The sequence below is a fragment of the Crocodylus siamensis genome, chromosome 2 (genome assembly GCF_052110815.1).
Source record: "Crocodylus siamensis isolate JL-2025a chromosome 2, ASM5211081v1, whole genome shotgun sequence".
In the NCBI taxonomy this organism is placed as follows: domain Eukaryota; kingdom Metazoa; phylum Chordata; order Crocodylia; family Crocodylidae; genus Crocodylus; species Crocodylus siamensis.
In genome coordinates, this window is record NC_143396.1 from 239903822 (window position 1) to 239928014 (window position 24193).

Consider the following 24193-nt stretch of genomic DNA (forward strand, 5'->3'; position numbering starts at 1 on the left):
ATTCTGCAAAAACCTAGATAGACAGGGTTTTTTAAATAAATACATTTTAAAAATAAACTGTTCTTTTTTAAAAGACCCTTGTTTTAAAATTGTAAGTGCAGTCACCGTTTTTCTTTGAGCTGACAGCTTTCTATCTATTTTCACCTAATATTTTCTGAGCCCATTTAGTTATGAACTCCCCCAAAACTGGAATTCCAAAATGGAAATGTTAGCTGACCCTTAATCATAGTGTCACCACAGAATCTCTGTGATACATAGACTGAGTTGCTTATTACACAGAACATGAAGTCCTTTGACCCTTGAGGTGAATATTGATCTTAGGTTCACTTCTGTCAATATTCATATCTTATGTAAACAATTTTCAATGCAAAATAACTCAGCAGCACTTTAGTGGTCTTAATCTGTTCCCGTGTTCACAGCATCTATGCAGTAACACCTTAGTTAGGAAGGGGTATATCTAGGAAGTAACAACAGTGGTACAATCCTGGCCCTGCTGAAGGCAAAATTCCTATTTTTAAAATAGGAATTTTACCCAATACAAGTTAACATTTTGATTGAACTGTATATTCACAGTTTCACAGTCAGTGGGGAAAAAATCAAACTTTGACACTCTTCATGTTCAGCCCTCTTTACACTCTGTCTAGCCAAGAATTTGTAATGTTATAAAGTATCACTAGAATCATAGAAGTTAAAGACACAAAAACCCTATTAAAACTAAAGTCATCCAGCTTACTTCATGCCATATTAGAATGTTCTCTACAATTTATAGACAATAATTTCTAGAATTTTTTCCAACTTTATTTTAAAAGTACTATGTGGGCCCGTCTACACGTGCATTAATGCACTTTTCCTAATGCACATTAAATTTACTACCTCCAATGTAAGGTACTAAATTTACTACCTCCAATGTGAGGTACTTAATGAGCACTAGGCTGCCCTAATGCGTCGTGCTGAAAGCACAGGTTTTTTAAGTGATGCTTAATGCACAATAGCCTATTTTATGGCGCATTAGCATAATTGCACAATTTTTACGTGACACTTTAATGCTCAGTAAAATAGGCTGCTGCTCATTAAAGCATATGTGTAGACATGCCCTGTGACTGGATTCCCACCACTTCTTCAGTAAAGCTGCTAGATTTCCTAGTAAATCTCACTCCAAGGGTGTTTTTCATATTCAGCTTCCATTCTGTAGGTTTTTGCCATTCTTGTCCTCTTCAAAAAGAATGTCTCACTTCATTGATCTTCGTTCCATATATCACCTTAAGTCCACTCCCCCATGTAAAAATTCATAGATTTTTGTCATGTCTCCTCATAGCCATCAACTAGCTAGCCTATAGAAGTTTAATTCTTTATTTTGTGCCATAAACTGGTCATTATAGGCCTCTAATCATATATGTTCCTCTACTCAAGAGTCCTTCCTGTGACTTCACCCCTGTTAAATCTTATGCAGCAGTTTCATAATGGACTACTAAGCATTTAATGTAATTGTACGTATCTAGAATTTGATTGCATTGCTTTGACTGACTGTAAAGATGGCTGGATAACACTTTTTTTCAAAAATTCATTGAGCCAAACATTATGCCAGAATGCACCAGACAACATGCAATACATGTTGGTAGCATGGGTGCAGCTGAGAGCTGAATTTGACCTCGTAGCTCTAGACAGCTATTATCTGTATATCAGGAGTTACAGAGACAGCCAGCACATACCATCATTGAATTGCAGCCTTACAAACTGCCATCTCCTGTTGTTATTCATGTGTTTAAAGTCAAGCAGCATGTTTAAGAGCTTTGCTGAATCATGGCCAGAGAGTTCATTAACAGTAGCATGACTGAGGGAGGGGGTAACTAGGGCAGTTGCCCCAGGCGCTGCCTTTGTAGAGGGGCACAAAAATAATTGCCACCACAGTAGCAGCTGATTGTACTGCCACAGTCAGCACCACATCAGCTGTCACTGGCCCTTGCATCGTGGCTGCACTAGGCACAGAGCTGCCTTGCTACTCGTCTGTTCAGAAATTGTAGTCAAGCCTAAAATCCATCCTTAGGCTTTTATGAAAAGCTAGTGATCCTTCAGTTCAGAATAAACTGAACTACAGCTACAAGCTTCTCTTCCCCTTTTTGTATTTTGGGTTGTTCGAGCCCTTCTATTATTTTCTTACACATATTTGTATTTGCAGGAGAAAATTCATTTGCTGAATAACCAAAACATGAAAAATTCATGAGTCTGTTTGTTTCCATTTTAGTACTACAAGAATCTCTTGAAAAACAGCTGGGCAAGACTACTCCAGCACTGATTCTCGTACCTGTGATGGATTTACCTGACAGGAAATTTATCCATATAGTATGTTGGCTCAGCTAGGAGTTTATAAGTGATTCCATCAAGAAGAGACTGAAGGAAAGGACTGTCCTTGATTTTGCTGAATATTGTCATTGTTTGTTTGGAGCAAAGTTAAACATAAAATGTCAACAGCTTTATGAATAATGCTTGATTGTATATGACCTCAGCTTTTAGATGAACAATAAACATTAAAAAATATATTGTCCAATTTTCTGTCTCAGTTCTAGAGTCTGTTTTGGTACATACTAGCAGTCATAGGCAGATAGAGAAGATGGTAGTGATTTCATTCCCTCCAGTCCTTTAATTGGTTATAGTAAGGCCTGGTCACACTAGACCTGTTGTAATTTAGGGAGCTTCTTTCAGTAGATTAGTTCCAGTAGTCTTAAAGGTTTCTTCCCTGAATATGCTGACTGCAGGGCAGATCCTGAGGGCCATACAGTGACCCTCAGCCACACTGGTGAACAGTCACTAACACCAGAAAATATAACACACATTCAGCCAATATGAATAATGGAGGTCACAGTCTCTACTTCTACGCAGTTTTTACTCCAACTCCCATTAAAGTAAAAAAAAACAACCGGGATTTGCTGCCTTGTTTCAGAGGCAATACTGAATATTTTTATACATTTTATCTAGTTTAGAACTCTTATTTTAAGGCTGCTAGTATTCCCTCAGGCTCCAATCTTATTCCCAGGGAGCCAACAGGAATTTTACCTCTTCTGTCCTTGATGTAGGATTTGACTCAAGAGTGAAGCTTTCATTAACTTCACTGAGGCCAGCATTTTACCTTGTATTTGTTAAAGGGTCAGTATATTAATCCTTTTTAATGAAGTTGAGAGAGCCCATTCTCAGGCTTTCTGTAAAATTAAACCTTGGGGAAGCAAGTAAGGTTTCTAACTCCATGTTACATCTCCACACATTCTCCTCTTAACTTGTCACTAAGGCAATTATTTTTTAAGAAAATAAAATCTGGTTCGTACTTGTGATTATCTTTGGATGAGCTATAGTTACAAGCTAGCTCTCCCTTAAACCAGTATAAATCTGAAACAATTCCATGGAAGTCAGTGATATGACATTAAATTTACAACGGTAAGTCTGAGAGATGAATTTAGCCCTGTAGCTTAACTTTCTCCTTGTTCCCAGTTCTGCGCTTGGTAGCTCGTACAAATTCAGTCAATAAAGCTGAGAAGATCTTCCTCTGATCATTGCCTTCCATGTCTGCCATACCGTGCTGACTGCAATCTGGGAATTCGACTGTTAAATGTCATTGTTCTTTATCACTACAGCAAGGAAGCAGAGCAGCCACTGCTTAAAGTAAGGATTATTTTTACCATGGTTATACAAATACTTTTAGAAGAAAAGAGCTAGGTACCACAATACAGTGCAAATACTTACACAAACTTAAGCTAGGATTCCCCAAGAAGAAGGGAAAGACTCAGGTCTGCAGGAGGTGCTGTTAAAACACAGTTGTTGAGTAGTATATTTGGACATATTTAGATTAGACTGTGACATAGATCACCATTGCTCTTTCCCATGGTCAAAAATATATATATTTGCCTGTCTTTCAGGATCCTTAAAAATCGAACTATTTTAGCTGTTGCACTGTAAAGCACGGCCCATCTTTGAAGCATAGAGTGAGAGGTGAGGTGGACAGAAAACTCTTGGGGATGAGGAGATTTAATATTACACAAAGATGTGGGAGAGGCATGAGTTTGCCCACCTATGTCTGATATCACATTCACCTCTTCATACTGATCTTCAAAAAAGGTATCCCAATATATTTATTTCAGTATTTGTACTACAATAAGCACTATTATATACTCAGAGATAGCAGAATAGTCAGTGACATCCATTTTGCCTGTTGTCATCCACATTTCAAACCCCCAACTAGCCTTTTTTTTATCCCAGTGTAGGTGCTGAAAAGTGGTAAAGCAGGTCCAAGGAATACTGCAACCACAATATCTCTGTACCCAGGAATTATTTTTCTTTTTGGAAGCAGCCTAGAAGTACTTTAACATGTTACCTTTGTGAATAGATAAAGAAAAGAAAAAGCTGCTTTTCATGCTGACTGTCTCCTTGAAAGACTTCATACACCTTCTCCGTGGTGTGAGTAACTAAGGTTAGAAGCCGGGCTTGCTGAGTTTTAAATATAAACAAGGCAGTTTGTTCAATATTGATATGCAAGGCAGGTGAGTAAAATGCTGCTCTGTATAGAGACCTAAGACTTCTATAGCAGAAGGAAATGTCTTAACACCTTTTTTATCTGCCTTATGCTGTGGTACTTTCATCATAACTACCTGGCCCTGCTGTGAATAAGTTTCACAGAGCTCTTTTTCAGTCTCTTTGTAACTAGTGTTAGCTCCTGGTATGTGTGTGCGTGAGGAAGGGAGATGGAATAAGGGAGCTAATATTTGAAATTTATAAAAGCACTTTTTTTAACCATAGGATTGACAGAGCTGTAGAGTTTACCTAGGCAGGTTTTGATCTTTGGCGTGTAAATACATATGCTGTGGTAAGACATCAGTTTTGAGGGCTTTTATATATATATATATATATATATATATAAAAACATAAATTCTTCTGTTTCTTTGATTGTTATTAAACCCTCAGGAAAATTTACGATTTATTCATGTTATGACACGAAAGGTATGCTGATGAAGATCCCAGCACTGAAAATACAAATGTGGGGAAGACACATTTCAGGCCGACAGGAAAGCTGTGTTAACAGTCAGGGGGAAATGACTTTAAAAAATGTAACCCAGTGACATGATTTCTTTTGTTGCCATTGCCTATTGTATCAAGAGTCAGAATATGATTTTTTTTTAATGTAAGATCTATTTCCTGTATTGGTCTCAGTGTCAGTGAACTTTTGTCTTTTGCACTTTTAAGAAATTTCTGCATTTAATTGAACAGGATTAAGTTCTAGTGAAATGACCAGGTTCAACTGCAGGAGAAAAACTGATTTAATAACTTTTGTGTTTTACTCATTTCCAGACCTGGTGATGGCTACAGAACCACTGAGCCTTTACAGTGCACATGGCTAAGCTGCCATAAAGCCACCAGAGCTGATCTTCCTAAATAGGTTTAAAAATGACATTGAGATATTTTAAGCAGAGATTATTTAATTTTTTCCCCTTCAAGTTTTATAGTTAGGTGATTCAAGAGCTGATTTGTTACATCAGATAGTATTGGTACGTCTTTCCGCTCAGCTTTCAGAAGACTTACAGGCATTGGAAGCAGAATGTCTCCTGGGTATAGGAGAGGTGATCTGAAGCAGCTATTCTCCTTCAAGGACATTCTGTTCAATCCATTATCTCCTGCCTGTGTGCAATAGTCCAGTCTATCAAAATACAGTGATTGAATAAAACTTTTATTTCAAATAAATGAATACATTGATTTAATAAAAGGTTTGTACTGTATGGTATAATAGTTCTCCAAATGAACACTGAAATCCAAAAAAGTAGAAACTTTTCATGTGTCCAAGTTAAATCATGTCACTTCTTTCAGAATGGAATTGCTTCTACAAAACCAGAATTTTCAGTGTGTTAAAATAAAGTTATTCTGATTTGTCTGATTAATAGCTGGCACTTATTCTTTAGCCTTTTTAAGTAACCTGTTTTTACTATTATAAGTATGTCTGGCACTGGAAATACATATTAAGAACACTTGACAATTTACTAATTTATGATGTCTTTAGTTGTATTTTAATATTTTTGGCAGGCCAACCAGTGTTGATGTATTAGCCAAGCATTCAAAATACAGACTTGAGATCTTGAAAGCTTATTTTTCCAACTTTCATCAGAACACTGAATATTTTTGACATATTTTAAAATTTAATTTTAAAAAACAGACTGGGTACCTGTGAACTGAACCCTTATGTTACATGCAAGTGCCCTTTTACCAGTGACTCACTGCTCAGGATTTTTTGGCTTCATCTTTTATGTAATTTATTCTTGAGTAGATTTTTCCCATTGTTGATTCTCTTTCTGTTCACCTGTTCACTTTTGATACCTTTCTGTTTAAATTGTCAAGACATCTCCCTGCTCATTGCTAGAATCACATTCATTTCAGGATTAATTTAAAAACAGCTGTCTTTTTAAAAAAACAAAGATAATCCTGTATAGACTTCCTCCAGACTATCTCATTATAGCACCTTTTCTCATCAGGTACAAGCCCCGTTTCTCTTCCTCCAAAGAATCCAGTTAGCACTGGTAAGAGAGAGTCACCTTCTCTGCCGCTCATGCCTTCTTGAATCTCACCATCTTGCTGACTCTCCACATCATTTGAAATCTCTGCAAACCATTTTGCCCTTGTTTGGTCTAAGTTTTCTGTGCTGTTGTTATTGTTCATCCTAAGGATCATATCATTTAAAGCCATTTGAAATAGAGTTGGTGTAATTCAAAGCATTTTATGAGTATTTCAAAGAACACATTGTATGAAGTAAAGTTGTAATGTTCTGAAGTGTTCTCTGTTCTTTCAGAAATGCTGGTCCTTTTTCAAGTTAGGCAGATGTTCAGCTCAAAGGTGATGACATGAAAAAATCAGGATGGATGAAGGGGAGAAATCAGAAGGGTAGAAAAAACTCTAGAAAATGGATATTCTGCTAAACATTGAGGATAGCTGTGATATAGTGAACTGTTTGTCAAGAGGGATAGGAGACAGGTGTTTGGGATTCTGATTCTGCTGCTGATTTACATTTGCACTTGGGTATGTCACTTAACTTCCTCCTGCCTCAGTTTCCATGTTGATTATATTGTTTCCCTACCTTTGTAAAACTCCTGCTGCCAGAGCACTCTAAAGCTCTGCGTTCTAGTCATGTGTCTAAACCCAAAGTTTAACAACATAAGAGAGAATTAAAATAATACTGCGATGAAAGCTATGGACACCAATTGGCTTGTGCACAATATTAAATTTGTCTGGTATAGTATCTGCAGCAGCTGTTCATCACAGGGGGATTCTCTGTAATCCTGGATAACATCAATTATTTTCATTTTACATTTTATACTGTGTTTCATCCCAGATGTTCCCAGGCTTTTTGGTTTGGTTTGGTTTGTTTTGTTTTTTTTTACAAATTCTGTATATGGAATTCACAGCAGCCACTAGCACAGTGTTTAACAGCATAAAGCAACAACAATGCACACTACAGGACAGTGCAGATCCAGGCCTCAGAGATCCCAGATGCAAAGGAAACATTTTGATTCTGCGATGCAGAGGCTAACACTGAGAAGTGTGTAACCCATGTACCAATCCATGTACCCAGCAAAACCCTGCTATGTCAGTCTGCCACCCCTAGTAAAGTTCCTTTCACCACCAGCTCCCATGTAAGATACTGTAGTCTTGTAACTTCTAGAGCAACCCATTTTGCATCATTATTTTCTCTGTTTTAAAAGACAGTTTCATCACATTATACCTGTTATGAGGGTAGGGATAAGTCATTCTTCAGTTTGTCTGACAGTCAGAGGCTCATACATTCCTCATGTAATTTTTGTTATTGAGAACTATTTAAGATTTTGTTTCACTGCATTGTTTGTTATATCCCAGCTTTTCAAGAGCACTGTTCTGTTAGCTAAGAGTTCTGCCATTGCATCAGAGCTGTGCTCTTGACTTACACCTGGCGGAAGCCCGGCCTCTCCTTCTCTGACTCCTATGTTATGTTGGAAGCTATCTTATGAATTTACTCACAAGAACAGTAGCCCTGATTTTGTCTGAAGAAATGTGTTTATCTGACATCGAATTTCTCTTGTTACATCAGAGCTGAGATCCAGTCCACTCCGTAGCTCATACATTCAAATCAAAACCTTGCCTATTGTGATGAGATCTGATTGAAGAAAAACTGGATCAAATGGGAATCTCTTTGTGACCAAATGGGAGATTGTGCACAGTCTTAATGCAATGACCACTGAGTTTTAAAAAACTGGATGTTTAAGAGCAAGAACTAGGTGGAAAAAGGCAATGAGGAAGCTAGCACTAAAGCAAAAGTAGGGTTAGCAACTAGTCAGGAAGCTGATCAAAAACAAAACAAGAATATAACCAAAAGGGCCCAAGGGAATGAATATTCTTTACTTATTGGATGGCTGTGGAGAAATGGGCCATGGACTGCCACCTCAGTCTTAGTGTTTCATCATCAGGAAAATAATAGGAAATCAAGGACCAAGAAAAAATAAATATTGTATCCAAGAAAAAGATCATTATAAAGGCATTTAAACATATCTCTGTTTCATTAAACATGTTTAGAGAGGTAATGCAAAACTGCCTTCAGTCCATGTGCTATAAGCTGCACAAATTAGCAAAGATACTGCCTACAGAAGTTTTTGCTGGGCAGTCGCCCTGAAAGGGAATAATACAGGAGATAAAAAGGAAGCCATCATCTTTTTGCCGTGTTGCTATATATGAGACATCTGCCCTAGGTATCCCAAAAGAACGAATAAATGGTAACAATAGACTGTGGGTGGACAGCTGCAGACTGCAATATTCTGTGATGTGGCCCTTGATTTCTTTAACAATGGAACAAAAGTGTGGGTATTCAGAGCCAAAGTTTTGATGCAGGCCGCCGCATTGATTGGTACAGATCTTGTTAAAAACTAACAAACTATTTAAATACTGAAAGTCAAAATATCCCCTTATTGATGTTCAGATTAAGCAGAGTGAGACATAACTCTCTTTATAGTGCAATCCCCAGTGCAGACAAAAAGCTTTTGCAGGTTGAGATCCTGCCACTCACATAATTATTTTGAGAAAAACAGCTCCGATACTTCAGTTCCCATACTTCAGAAGAGGAATAGAAACATTAGGAAAAGTTTTCTCTTTGATGTAGAATATGCTGCCACTTTTTTGTTATTAAAATAGGAGCTAACTTTAAATAAATAAAATTTTGCCTGGAGGCTTCTGAAAACTAATGTTGTGTTTTGACAGTGTCATTTTTCTGATTCCTGAAAGCATTATGTGAGTTAACTTAGGACTTCATCACGATTTTCCTCTGTGCTACATACAGTAAATTATTTGTCTCCCATTTTTATTTGATATCTCTTTTAACACACACAAACACACACTACTTCACAACTTTGTTGGAGATAGTTGTGACCCAACACCTTTTCTCCCCCCTCTATAGGGCAGGTGTACATCAGTCCCTTTGTGAATATGCTGGGTGGACAGAGGGAGCATGGGTTTGGGAACCTGTTATCACTGCTTTTCATTGGGTGAAGTGGATGAAAAGCAATCTTCTTTGAACATCCTTGAAAGGGAAAATAAACCAAGGAAATGAAGAAAGGTCACACAAAAGAGATGAGAGAACCATTTTTTTAAAAGCTACCTTCAAAGAATATGCAATTTGTGTGTAATGCCTCTTTAATTGGGCTTGTAGGTTTTATATGCTTTAAATTCATGGCTTGCTATAAAAGATATTGATGTAAGGAAGATATAGGACTTCCAAAAGAAGCAGGTAGTGTTCAAATAACAGCTGATTTGAGACCCCCAGTATCTGATGATAATTTATGGCGCTCTTTAAAAAAGCAAAGATTCTTTTAGGTGTATGCTCAACTAGAAAACTCAAATAATGTGTGCTTAGTGAGTGAAAAAAGATTGCTAACAGCATAGTGTGTCTTACAGCATAAAGTGCAACCCTAAAATTACACATTGCTGAGCATTCTTAATGTGCTGTGAGCAATTTCATATACTGTATTTCAAATACTGGGTGCACACTCTAATATGTACATATATCATTGGTGGTCAAACTTTTTGACATGTCACAGTGTGATTTCAAACTGTAAGTATTGTTGGCCAAAGGACTTCCTTTCCATTTTGTGGTTTGGAAATTGTATTTGTTCCTCACTGGAATGAAAACAAATCCATTTAAACATTTTTGCAAAACAGAATTGTTTCAAAATATCTGTTTTACTGATTGAAATGGTCACTTCTCTCTCTCTTTTACTCCTCCCCCCCGCCACCCCCACTGAAATGAGCAGGGTGTCTTGGACCTCAGAAAGCTTTCTTATGAGAACTTTTTAAAATTGGCATGTCTCTGAAAATGTTGCCTCTTCAACTAAATAGTATATGTGTGATCAGCTCTAGCTGTAAGTCTGATCCATCACCCTTTTGTAGTAGCCATTAACAAAAGTAGGTCTACATAGTTGGGGGCCAAAAAGGTTAAATGTTTTAGAGAGAGATGAACTGTTAGATTCTGATCTTGGCTATGCCAGATTATCTTCATAGCCTGAAGCAAAGCCCTGAGAAGCTCTGTGCCTCAGCTTTCCCATCTGTAAAATGAGCTTGTGGATTTTTTGAAGAGTTCATTAATTACTGAACTTTTAAGACAGTGCTTTTAAGGTATTATGTAAGTGCCAAACTTTATTACTGGGGTGGCTGGAAAGAAGAAAGTGCCAAAGGCTGCTTAGGTCCATAATGCTTTCAAGTAGTAATACTGTAGCAGGCAATTTCAGGCCAACACAGACCTTTCAGTTCTAATTAAAGGAGGAAAAAAGTTACCTCAGGGGGAGAGGTGGCCCTTGACAAAGGCTTATAAGGAGAGAGCTTCAATTTGAAAAGTGCTGTGTCAGAAATTCTCTCTCCTCCTTCCCTTTTCTTTTTCTATCCACTTCTCCAGTTTCCGATGTGGTCGTCTGCCTTTCACTTTGTCACACTCTTCTGTTTTTTCAGGTAGTCTCTCATCTGTCCCTTCCTCTTTTTTGGTGTTTCTTTTTTCCTTCTTCCCTACTCTCCACCATTTCTTTCACCCTTTGTTGTTGTTCCTTACTTATTTGCCTTCTCTCCTCTCCATCCCATGCTGCTTTTGTCTGTCCTGCCCAATCCCCACTGTTGCTCTCACTCCCTCCTTTTGGTGCAAGGGAGCTATCCTGCAGAAGCTGGACCAGGAGGCAGCAGCACTTGCAGAAGAGAGAGGAGCTGTGTCTCCACTGAATTCAGCACTTGATCCCAGGAAGTTTCTTGCTGAATCATTCTAAGGTACCTTAAAGAATTTGGGTAGACTGGAAACTCCAAGCCTAAAAAAACCAGGGTGGTGCATGTAGTGGCAGTCTTCACCACCTGAAACAAGCCTGGGCAGCCAGAACCATGCTCCAGCTGCCAGCCAGGCTCCCTGCTTCTGAATCTCCATAACTGCAGCCCCTGGAGGCCCCTAGGACCCTAGGTAATGCTTCTGGAGCCAGCCCAGGTGCTGGCCTCCCTCCCCTACTTGACCCAAGGCAACACGCCACGTGCCACAGCACACATGAATGGGTGTTCCCCAGGGACATGTAGCAGCACATATTGTGCAGCTGCTGTTTGTCCCTGGGGAATCACATTCCTGCTTGTGGAGACACGCTCGGAGGGTTTTGCTTGGCCCTTCTTGGCAATCTGATTGTTTTTTCCAAACTCTCCTTGAAATGTGTACCAGATTCCTAAGCAAACTCTCCCTAATCTCACTCAGAATGTAATTGGTGTTCACCAACTAAGTGCTGCCCTCCACTCAGGATTTACATGGACAGTGATGAATTAATTATTTGAGTTGCCTTTGCTGAGGCTGAAAATTTTAGGTGTGATTTCAGAAGCATCTTGTGACTTTGAGCACAAGTCATTGCTCATTACCAGGATTTAGCGTGCTCTGAGCAAGAGAATGGTTGGGGAAGACTTTTTGTTAAGAGTCGTGGGCAAAAAGAAGAGCAGGATAGAACAGCCTTCGGTGCCTTCAAAAATCCCACACTTAGTCCCCTAACCAATTGCAACCCAGAAGCAAGGAGTGAAGAAATTTGTTCCCCCTTAGTTTGATCCAAGATTTCCGTGATTCATTAAGAAGTGTATAAATGTAGAGATAACCTGACACAAAAATGGATACATTAGAAACCATGTATGTATCCCTTGCTCTCTTCCTGCTAACAATAGCTGCATTTTCAAGGATGCTCAGCACTGTAACTGGTCTGATGTTTAAAAGAACAGTTAATCACGTTGGGTGCAGACTTACTTTGCAAATATAACCTTCTGACTAAATAAGACCTGAGCTCTTCCAAAATTTGGCTTCCATCGTGGATGCTGAGCACTTAGTACTCAGTTGCTAACTATTGTGTCACGTACTGTTGCTTAAGCCATAGTTTACATCATTGGGTAGATGTGATCAAGTTGAAAAAGCTCACATTTGAAAACATTTTTAACTGTTCCATCAGCAGGAGATGCTGCAGTTGCAGTGATAGAATCATAGAAGAGAAGACTAGGGTTGGACGGGAGATCAGGCGGTCATCTAGTCCTCAAAGCAGAGCCATCCCCGCCGAGTAGATCATCCCAGCCAAGGCTTTGTCTAGCTGGATCTTAAAATCCTTCAGGGATGGAGATTGCACAACCTGTCTGGATAATCTGTTTCAGTGCCTTGCTACCCTCCTGGTGAAAAAGTTCTTAATATCAAGAGGTATGAACTGTAGTGTCACTTTTATATCTTGTCTTGAAAGAGACATCTGAGATGAAACTTCTTCACAGTGTGTAATAGGCTGCACAAATATAAACTGATACTCAAGAAGGGTACTGTAAGCATTTTGTCTTTTCCTTTCTTTGGTGTCTGACTTTCTTCTGCTGGTACTTAAGATTTCAGTAAACTCACAATCTTTTAACAGTAGTTCTCTACATTTCCCCTGTTCTTGGCTCTTCCTGCTATATTCAGTGGACAATGCTGCCTCCAAGTGTCTCAGAGATGAAAGACAAGTGAGCATTATTTTTTTTAAATGACACTTTCCATTTTTGGTTTTTCTCCTCTATTTCAGCATAAGCTCTGGACAAATGCCAAACAAACAATTTCTGGAATTGTTAATATAAGCCTCAATATTAAATATTAACCTCCTACATGTGTATAATATGCAGTGTTAAAAGAATATTGTAAATTCAAAGATCCTTTTTTGCAAGCACTAAATGAAGTCCTTAAGATTTGCTCTCAGTATAATTATCCTGCGTACCTTGCAGAAATGTACTATGCAGGAAGTGAGTTTCCTTAGGTAGCATACAGGGTAGAATCGATACTGAAATTAGCATTTCATTTACCTGTTTGGAATTTAGTTTTATGTTAATTTATGTATAGCTTGGAGAGTGTGTGTATTTTTTTTTCCAATCTTGGAAATTCAAATGTTAGAACCAAATTCCAATGTGGTATGCAAAGAGATTTGTGTGAGGACAGGTGGACAGGATTGTATCAGGAAAAATAACCAATGGGAGGGTTTATGTGTCTGTAAGTAGAGTCTGCTTATCTCCCTGCACTTTTGTGTTGGATGCTTTGTCAAGCTAAAATTTCTTCCATATGTTCCTTACACCCACTTATACACCCACCTACACACACTTAGAATTTACCAACATACTTTGTGTCATTGCTGAATTATACCCCCATACCATCATTCAAATTAAATAAAACAAGCAGCTGTTTTCTTTCATCAAAACGAACATCTTTTGACTTGGTACATCATAGTATTTGAAAGAAATAAGTTGGGGGGGTTGCATGTGTGACCCCACGTAAAAGGCCAAGGCTTGGATTTAGATACATACTGAAGCACTTTGGGCCAGTCAAGTTAGGATGGCCTACAGCAGGGCTGTCCAGCTTCTAAGCGGCTGAGGCCAGAGAGGCCACACCGGTGTGAGCCAGCAGGTCCCAAGGCTGTACACCATTCATGAACCAGTGGGCACTCCCTACCCCATTGCACAAAACATGCATGCAGGCTGGTGGGTGCTCCCCTTCCCTGCTGTGCTGCACAGCACACTGACCCACCTCACCTGCAGCTCTCCTGTGGCACCATGCCTCACAGCTCTAGGCTGCAGGCTCCCCCAGCTCCACAGGCAGCGCCACACAGCCCCATCCCACCCCCAGGGCTGGGTCAGGTAGCAGAAGCCAGAGGAAGGAAGGGAGCCCCAAGACCCTGGCTAGAGTTATAGGGGCATCATTGCCTGGGTAAGAGCACAAGAGGTGGCATATTAACCCATTGAGAGCCACTTGCAGCCTGCGACACAATAGTTAGACAGCCTCACCTAGAACAGGACTTTTCCTCATAGACGAAGGGTTTAAGGCCATTCCAAGCAATGGCAGATTGAGATCATTAATTAGTTGGACCCAAGCATGGCACAAGTTGCATTTATAGGCGAAAAATATATATTTTTAATTATGTACAAAATGAACGTGCTTGAGACCCGGTGCTTAGCCAAACTTAGAGCCACTGATCTATTTCAGGACACTTCTAACAGCATGGCCAAAAAGCACAGAAGATGGAGATTCTGGTCAGGGTTTGTCCCAACTGTAGTGTATTGCATTCTGAACTGGATACATGGGCCCCAGCTTACTAAATTCAAACACAAGGGGTGCATCTACACAAGATGATACATCGCTATAGTGACGATTAACAGCAACATAGCTCGTTGCTATGCTACTGCACAGTAGCAATGAGTTACTGTGCAGCAGCATGGGAAAAGACCCAGGTGGAGGTTACTGACTGTTACTGTGAAGTCATTTAGTACCTGCTAAAGCCCAGCATGTGTAGACACACCCAAAGGGTAGCAAATGGCAGCAGGGCAGGCTGAGTACTGAGGCCTAAGAGTAGTGATTCTCAATCAAGGTGCCGTGGTACCCTGGGATGCTGTGAGATCATTTTAAGAGTGTCTTCCAGTATTTGCGTTCTTATGTACACACAGGATGAACCCAAAGGTTTCAAACAGAAATCCATAGTGTCAAAATCATTCTGACCTCTTGTGGTCTTTCTGCATTTCTTGCAACAGAAGACTTGCTGTATTATTTTTCTGTAGTCAAAAAACAAGTCAAAGCTAAGAGCTGGCATTTTCTGAGGAGATGTCTTGACTCCAGAAAGGCTAAGGACAACTGTCTAAAGTGAAGGCCTAGCAGTACCCTTAGCCCTTTCTACTTTTTTTCTGTGGCACATTTTTCTAGGAACAATTCTTAGTTGTTTATAGATGGTGAGTGGTTATTTTATGGCTAGTGGTATATAGAGGGACACAGAGTAGACATTTTTGAGGGCTCCTCCCTAAATATTATCAATATCCCTTGTCTATCTATTGCAGATAACTAGACTATATGATTCAGGTAGTCTTGTTCAGACTTGAATCAAAGTTTTGATCAAGTATGGAGGCTGTGGGACCTAAAGATGTCAATAGAAATTCCTGTTGTTAGGCATGTCTATATGTGCAATTACGTTGCATTAAATTTACTGCGCAGTAAGTGGTTTTTAGGCCTGTGCAGCTGTTAAAGCACAGTAACGCTGTGTGTGGACTGGCTTGGGACTAAAGTTAATCCATCTACACATGCGCTACTGCGCAGTAACTAATTGGGTGTAAATTCAATACCAAGTCAGCTTAAGTTACCATATTTACTGTACAGTACAGGCATACGCATGTAGACATGTGCCCATACTGCACAGTCATTTTGGTTACCGTGCAGTTAATGCATGTGTAGGCATGCTCAATGAGAGGTAAAGTGAAACAGAGCAAAGAACTGAAAGAATGCTGAATGTGCCTGAAGAACCATATTGGTTGTAGGGATTCAAGTTGCAATGAAGCATGGCCACTCTTGCCTCCTCTACCATCTCCCCCCATTCTCAGCCCTGTAATGTGCTCTTCTGTATAGTCACTAGTGGGAATCTGAGGGAACACTTCCCGACAGGATTATGGGTAGTTCTGGCGAAGGATGCAAAGGGAGAAAGTGCTGTAGCAACAGTAACTACATTATACATATGGGAAATTGAGAAATAACTACATCCACGAAGGGGACTTAGTTTAAGCATTGTAATGCCCAACTCCGAGATGCCCTGCTTGCCTAGTAGAATCTACACTCCTGAGTTATGTGATGTACTGGGAGAGTTACATGCCTAAAATGGGATTCTAGACAGTCAGCATGATGACTGGAAAGCCACCTAACTTAGCCAGTAGTAAATGCCAAGGAGAGGGTCAGGGCCCAAGTTCTCAGCCCTTCAAAAGGATTTAGGTACCTAAACCTGGGCTGAAGGAAAATGCTGCCCTCCGCTCAGGATTTACACGGACAATTTCCTTGAGTTCCTTCTTCTGCCATATTTAGAGCAAGAATTTGAAATGCATCCCTCAGGGCAGAATGCCATAATCATTGGCCATCAGGGTATTTGAGGGTGTGTGTCTCTCTCTCTCTCAGTGTCATCTGTCAAAGTTGTTCCACTTTGTATAAAATATTTAAACATTTGCTTTACTGAGAGACTGAGAATGACTCTACAGCTGAGTAATATGGCATTCACATAAGGGACTTAGATTGCGGCTGAGTGGTTTAGGTTTTCAGGACCTAAATTTTGGATTTAGGCACAAAAAGTGACAGTTAAGCACCTAGGTTCCTTTTTTGGATTTCATAAATAGCCCAGGGTCAGCCAGCAGGTCACAGACAGAGAAAAAGAAAACCCAATCAATTTAATAATGTTCCATCCTCTGCAGTAAGCACTAGGCATACTGTCCCTTTTCAAATTGTCTCCACATTTCAGAGGAAAGTCATTTTTAAGTATATTAGTAGGAACCTTCTGACAGTGAGGGTGGTCAAACATTGGGATGAACTACCTAGAGAAGTTGTGGAATTGACATCCACAGGACTATTCATGTAACTATGGTTGAGTGGGTATTTATGTATAGCCTGTTGAATTAAGACTAAAGTTTTAAGCAGCCTATGTCAACATAGTAGGACTTGTCATCAAGTCACCACTGAAGTTTTCCATTATTCCTTAGCTTTAGGACACTCAAAACTTGCATTTGTTGAGCCCAGGAATGGAAATGATCATTTTCAAGAAATAGGGCAGTGAGAAGAACAGCTGGCAGGAGCTAGTGAAAGGGAGAATAGTGGGTAAGAAAAATGAAACTCTACAGGGTGGATAAAAGTAGGGAAAAGAAGGGATGAGAGAGTGGAAATGGAGCATGGGTTGAAGGGATTAGAAAAATGAAGATCTCGGAAGAAGCAAAAAAGAAAGCAGGAACAATTGACTCATGAACAAGAAAGAAAAGCAGAAAGGCTGGAAAAACTATTATTTATCTGAACAAAACAATTGTTGGAGGCACGTGATATGGCTCGTATGTGCAGTGTGTGAAGTGTGTGTGATCTTTCATTGAAAGTAAAAGATTCATATTGTAAAGTCATTGTAATGATTTATTTGGATGTTTAAATTCCTTTCTAAAGACAGCAGCAAAATTCACCATTAAAAAGTAAGTGGCTCCACAAAACAAAAAAAGTAAGAGGTCCTAGGAAAATTTAACAGAATTCCAAATGATCCATCAAAATGTTGCAAATTTTCTGAACTTGCCAAGCAACATTTTTTGTTTTCATTAATAGATAATGAATATGCTTTCATTGTCTCCAGATCCCTACCTAAAAAGGGCACATAGATTAGGCTTCAAACAACTCCTTTTCAGTTTCACTTCCTAATACTCCTTTCATGCAACTCAACTAAGAAACAGGGAGAAGCTAATATGCTGATTTACTGGGCTGCTATTCCTTTACTTGAAGTGAGAGAACCTCTTGTACACACTCACCCACATGGTTTGAGTGACCAGTATAGTATTCTTTGCCTAGGAAGCATTGGTGCAAAATATGCAGTCTCTCTCTCTTTCGTAAGTCACAACTAGGTATCTTGTAAACGGTAAACTGCAGGGGCAGGTTGCTACTGGGACTGTAACAGTGGGCGCATCTACAGATGTGCCCAACTGCACAGTCATTTAGTACTTGCTTTAACCGGTAACCACTGGTACTGCATAGTCCCAGCACTACATGAATCATTTCAGCCCCTACTGTGTGGTAGCAAAGAGCTAAGTGGCAGTGGCATGGTTTGTGCCCACCGACACTATGTCATCATAGTGCGTCTCTACAGTGACATAGCATCTCGTGTAGACGCACCCAATGAAAGGTAACTTTGGAAAACACAGAGACAAACTTGCTGTTCTGCTTCAGTGAGAATTAAAAAGCACATTTTGGCAGCTCTAAAGTTTCAGTGCTCTGATAAGATGTGTCCTCTCTTAACATTTTAATGAGCTGAGCAACTGACAGTCCCAGCTGAGCACTCTTTTTTTTGCTATTGCTAAAACAAAGGTAAAAAAAGGTCTTTTTCATCTTCTTCTAAATAATAATTACAAACTGCTTGTTTAAGATGTGCAGAAATTCATGTCACTCCTAACCAAGCCACTTTCTCAACCTGCAAGCCTCTTTCTCCCACTTCTATTTCTACTTTTCTCCAATTTATCTTTCTACATTGTTCTCCCACCTTGCATACCAATTTAGTTTCTTCCAGGCATCTCAAAGCAGCACATTTCAACCTGTATGCTCTAACCCTATCCACCTCATGTTCATCTATCTCCTAGCGCAACTCTTGAATACTGCAGTTTAGTCTCGTGTGTAGACAAAATGAGTGGCATGTGTGCATGACACTTTAAAGCAGGTTAAATGCTTTTGCACCGTTTTAATGGTGTTGGTATATGCACGCGTCAGTGGTGTATTGCACAGTAATTCCAGCTGCTGTAGCAAATTCGACAGTGTAATGCTTGGGGCACAGCAAACTAAAACTCTGAGGAGGAGTTTTAGTTTGCTGCCATACAGCCATGGAATGAAGCGCCGGGCTCCGTACAGCTCAGGGGCTCTGCAGGCAGCCCAGCAGCAGCCCGGGAAGGCAGGCTCCACCCAAAGATAAAAGCGGTGGGCCTGATCTTTTTTATTCCCCTGGAGCCTGCCTGCCTGAGCTGTGCGGGGGCCCAGGGCTTCCCCCCACGGCTGCGGTGTCCCCCGGGACCGCTCGAGCCAGGTGCCTGTTGGTGGGGGCCGCCTGGGAGGGGCCATTGCTGCCGTGGAGGGAAACACCAGCCCCCAATCCCTGCAGCCCAAAGACTGCTCCACCCGCCAGCAGCTCGCCCTCCCCTCCCCACCACTGGAGAGGCAGGTAAGTTCGCATGTATGCACAACAAGGGGGTTTAAAGGGCCCTAAACTGAAGCAGTGTTTTTAAAAACCTACTGCTCCAATTTAGGGCCCCCATTTCATCTACACATGGCCTAACACATCCTACCTCAGTCCAGTCTGCCCCACATTTTCACTGTCACAGACTTCAGCCTCCATCACCTATTCACAGACATTTGGACACTGGATGAGACGCTGTCCATGGCTGGTTGTAGATGTAAGGGAAATTTTCTTTGCCTTGGTTCTTTTTCTTCTTTCTCCATGACCCTCAGACCTTCTATTTCCTACTTTTTTATAGATCCATAGATATTTGGGTCAGAAGGGACTTCAATGGATCATCAAGTCTGACCCCCTGCCAGTAGCAGAAGAAAGTGCTTATCCAGTCTCTTCTTAAAGACCCTGAAGGTTGGGGAGAGCACCACCTCCCTTGGAAGCCCATTCCAGATTCTGACAACCTTAATCGTGAAGTTCTTTCTGATGTCCAACCTGAATCTACTCTCTATCAATTTATGGCTGTTGCTCCTGGTTATTCCAAGGGGTGCTCTGGTAAAGAGAGCATCTCCTATTCCCTGCTGACCAGCTCCACACCCCCCCTCAGTAAATTCGTACACCACCACAAGATCTCCCCTCAGCCTTCTCTTGTAGAGGCTGAAAAGGTCCATGTCTGTCAGCCTTTCCTCATAGGGTCTTCCCTGCAGGCCTCTAACCATATGAGTGGCCCTTCTCTGGACCCTCTCAAGGTTGGCCACATTCCCATTGAATTACAATGCCCAGAACTGGCTGCAATACTCCAGCTGCGGCCTGACCAATGGCGCATAGAGGGGAAGCATCACCTCCCTAGACCTGTTCGTGATGTACCTACTAATACATGACAAAATGTGGTTAGCTCTGCTAATTACTTCGCCACATTGACAACTCATATTCATCTTGCAGTCAACAACGACTCTGAGATCTCTTTCCCCTGCTGTGCTGCTGAGAAGGTCATCCCCCAGCCTATAGGTGTGCTGGTGATTCCCTTTCCCTAGGTGCAGCACCTTGCACTTGTCCCTGTTGAACTGCATCCTATTCTCTGCCCACTTCTCTAACCTGTCCAAGTCTACCTGGATTTAGTTTCTTCCCATCAGTGTGTTTACTTCACCCTAAAGTTTGGTTTGGTTTCAATTCTCTCAGAAGAAAATCCCCTCCTAACTCCTTTTTCTTTCTTACTTCTTCCCAGTTACTGTCGCTATTTATTCTCACTGCTTTCTCCTAATACCTCTTTTATTTTCTGTCCACATTTTCTTCAGCCATTTGAAGCTCCAATGAAGTATTAAGTCAATGTTGCCAGGAGACATAGCATATGTAAGTTTTTCCAATCTCCTTCCCCACTGGCCTTCTCTACCTTGAGAACATATGTTAGAAAACATGGGTCATGTATCATAATCTTAAGCATAATTTTGCTGTTAGTGGGGCAAGAAGAGTGTATTCAAGATGCGCGAGTAGCTTGTTATTAATTCTAGGACCCCGTTCTTCACACGCTAAAATAGTCTCTCTCCTCTTCATTCCATTTGATGACATTTTATGCTTTGTTTTAATGCAGTAAATTTACATGTACTTAGCACCTCTTGGTGGTATGTTCTGCACTAAAAATCTCCTTGAGTAATACTCTGGATTTACTCCACTCTAGGACCAAAAAAAAGTTCATCAAGGCCAGAGAAGGGAAAAAAGCCGTGAAGGCCATGTCCAAAACCAAGTTATTCTGAGAGAGACTTTTCAGCCCAGGTGAATATCTGGTCCTCAGAACCTTCTGTTAATTACTGACTCCACCACTCCTGAATCTAGCCCTTATTTTTTGCTGCTTCATAATTGACAATGTCATTAAAAAATGAAGATTTCTTCACAGTTCCAGCACAGCAATATTATGATACCATAGTTATTTTACAGGGGAGAACTATGATACTTTGAACCCATGTTGGCACTTCAGAGGAAACTACTGAGCTTCAGAATCCTTGGCATGTTGAACATGTTCCTTTTTACCATTATCTTCTTGCCAAGCACAACTGTATAATAGGTTACAGTGTTGTGTCCCTTTTCCCTTCAAGTAGTTTCAGTCATTTCTGTCTTCCACATCTTTGGAGTGCAGTTAACTGATTGCACAGGGAGAAGGAATTTTATAAATCACATAGGCACACAGTCAAGGATTTTCACGCATTCCTTTCCTATGTAAATGGTCTGTAGCTTTTTCATGAACCAGGCCTGTAGACTCTTGCTTTCACACTTCCAATCCCCTCCCTGTAGAATTGAAATTTAAATGATCCTGAAACTTTTAAAGACAATTAAAGGTTAGCTTTGCATATCACTGACCTACCAGCCGTTCCTTATAAAGCTCTGATGTATATACTGTATTTGATCTGCAGCTGGATGATTGAAACAGAAGTGATTCCAGAAATGTTCTTTACCCCTTGGAGGATTGGAGAGTAGCCTCAAGAGAGACTGCATAATAGCTGCTACTTCCTTAGAGCGTTATACAGTCCTACAACACTACAGTAAGTTGCCAGTACTTTTGGCTTCCTTCCTGTTTTATACAAAACATAAATCATTAGGATGGTTTGGACTGTCTTATTAGCAAGATTTAAGGAGCTTAATAAAATTCTTTTGGCAGGTTATACAGTGACTCTTCTTACACCCAGCCACAATACTTATATAAAAGGTATAACCTCTATTCCCATGGGCAGAAGCATAGATTTATAACAGGGGCTGCCTGGCAAGGAGCAGTGTTATTACCTTTTTTTTAATTAGTATACCATACTGTGAGCAAAAAAAAATAAAAAATTGTGATTTCTGAATTGCAGCCACACCAAGGTTGATCTGCTTGGTTTTCTAAAGGAAATGAAGACTGTTAACAACATAGAGTTAACGCATGTGACTTGATTAAACATGGAGTAGGAGGTTCGTCCAATAGGGACTTCTGCAGGCAGTGAGGTTGGAAAGACACAGGGTCTGCAAGATGGGTTTGGAGTATAATTGTAAAAACTGACAAAGATTCAGGACTTTGTTAGAGTTTGAGGGAACTGTACATTTCTGGACAAAATCTTCCCTCACAGATCCCTCCCCCTTGAAAAGCACCCTTATGTGTTGAAAATAAATGATCAGATTTCCAAAAGATTTGCCATACAGTTGTGAAAATATTGCACAGCCTGACTGGACAGTTTTATTCTATCGAAGACATATCTGGAAGATGGAAATTGCTGTAATACTGGGTGATAGAAGAGTTCCAAACTCTGTTTCAGATTTGACAGTTACAGACATAGCCACACTACCATTGTCTTAGATGGTGGCTCTAAAATATTTATAAGTAATGAAAAGCAAATTGATCCAATTGTACAGTTTTACTGGGGCATATATACCCTCTTATTAAGCTGGCATTTTAAATATTTCTATCACCTATCACTGAAATCAGTCATCTGTCCGTATCTTCTTAAAGAAAACAAGCAAACAAACAAGCAAGAACAACAAAACCCCCCAAAGATTTGGAAACAATGCCTTGATTTATTCCAAATCTCCAAGGCTGATTCTGTCAGCATGTGCTCTGATAAATGTTGTTAACAGGTATTCTGTTTGTTTAATGTTCCCCTAAGGAGGACTGAATGTGATTTAAACAATGCCATATATTTAAAGTGCAGCATTAATTTTAAGTCTGCAATGTTAGAGATGGACAGGGTCACAAGTGGCACATGAGGGGTACACACTAACTGCACAATTGATGGTTTATGTCTTCCTTAGCCAATGTTTGCTCATGTTACAAACCACCACAAAGCTTGAAAATCTTTGATCAGAGAAAACCCAATATAAAAAAAATATACTGGGTGTTGTACATCAGGAAAGATGTACCCTGAGACCTTTCATGTGTGGAAACTTGCCTAGATTATGCCTGACTCCTTCCACCATTGTCTATCTTTACTTCCAGCAAGGCAGTGTCCCCAGGGGACTAAGGGGCTTTCTTAAAGGTGTGATTTGCATTCACATGAGCAATTTGCATACACACTTATAGTCCCACTGCTTGTATTATTATTTTTCTCTAGTCAATATTGAGGTGTGATGGTGAACTGCAGGATTCCATCTGTACAGTATTCCCCACTTCCCAGAGCCTGTTTGAAATCGCTGCCTGGTGACTTTACAGGTTTACAATAGAGAGCCACAGTGATATCTGACTGGCATACACCTTTCCTCATTGTTTGCATTGATTAGGCATCTCATGAACCAGGAGGAGTCCATTTTATGTGAAGATTTCTTTAAATCTCTTTAGGCAAATGAGAAAGAAAAAGAAGCACTAAGGACCAGGTTTTTTAGCTCACTGAGTTGCTCTAAGCCAGAATTAGATTAATGGATTATGTTTTGTTGAAAGCCAGACTTTCTAAACTAACTGATATATATTTGCACACCAGACATGTGAAAAGAGGTTGGAACCACATTTCTGGAACCAGCTAAAGTTATTCTCAAGAGAGATTATTTCTAAATCTGCTGTAATTCTCAAGGTCAGAATAATTCATCTATCTTTTTCATGGTCTTGCAGCCCAGGAGATGACTAAAGTTTAGGGTGCTTGTCAATACAGTCTCCTGGCTCAGGAGGGTCATAATTTTATATAGCCCATGTAAAACTTTAAACAATGAACTCTTCTATTCATAGACTTCAACTGTGACTCTGCAACTGTGAATCTTCTTAAACTCTGACATTTTGCAGTTCAGGGATTGCATTCTGCTGTCCTACAAACAAGCAGATAACTTTGACCTAGTTCTGCTAAAATCCATTTCTCCAAACAAACATATTCTTCTAAAACTGAGACACCTGCCAAAAATCTTTAAAATTGTCATTGAGGGCTCCTATATTCTTTTCTTTATTAGACACTTTAAATAGTCTTAGACTGAAAAAGGATACCACTTTGCGGCATAGAAGAGTTCTTTAATTAGTA

At 40.1% G+C, this 24193-nt stretch overlaps 1 protein-coding gene across 1 annotated transcript in view; it reads left to right on the forward strand.

Annotated features, from left to right (window-relative positions):
• Positions 1-4941, forward strand: part of DPH6 (diphthamine biosynthesis 6) — a 409504-nt gene extending 404563 nt beyond the window's left edge. The window contains exon 15 of the mRNA XM_090033518.1: positions 2243-4941. Within this exon, the coding sequence (XP_089889644.1) occupies positions 2243-2358 (116 nt within the window). The 3' untranslated portion in view covers positions 2359-4941. The remainder of the gene's footprint in view (positions 1-2242) is intronic.
• The last annotated feature ends 19252 nt before the right edge of the window (positions 4942-24193 follow it).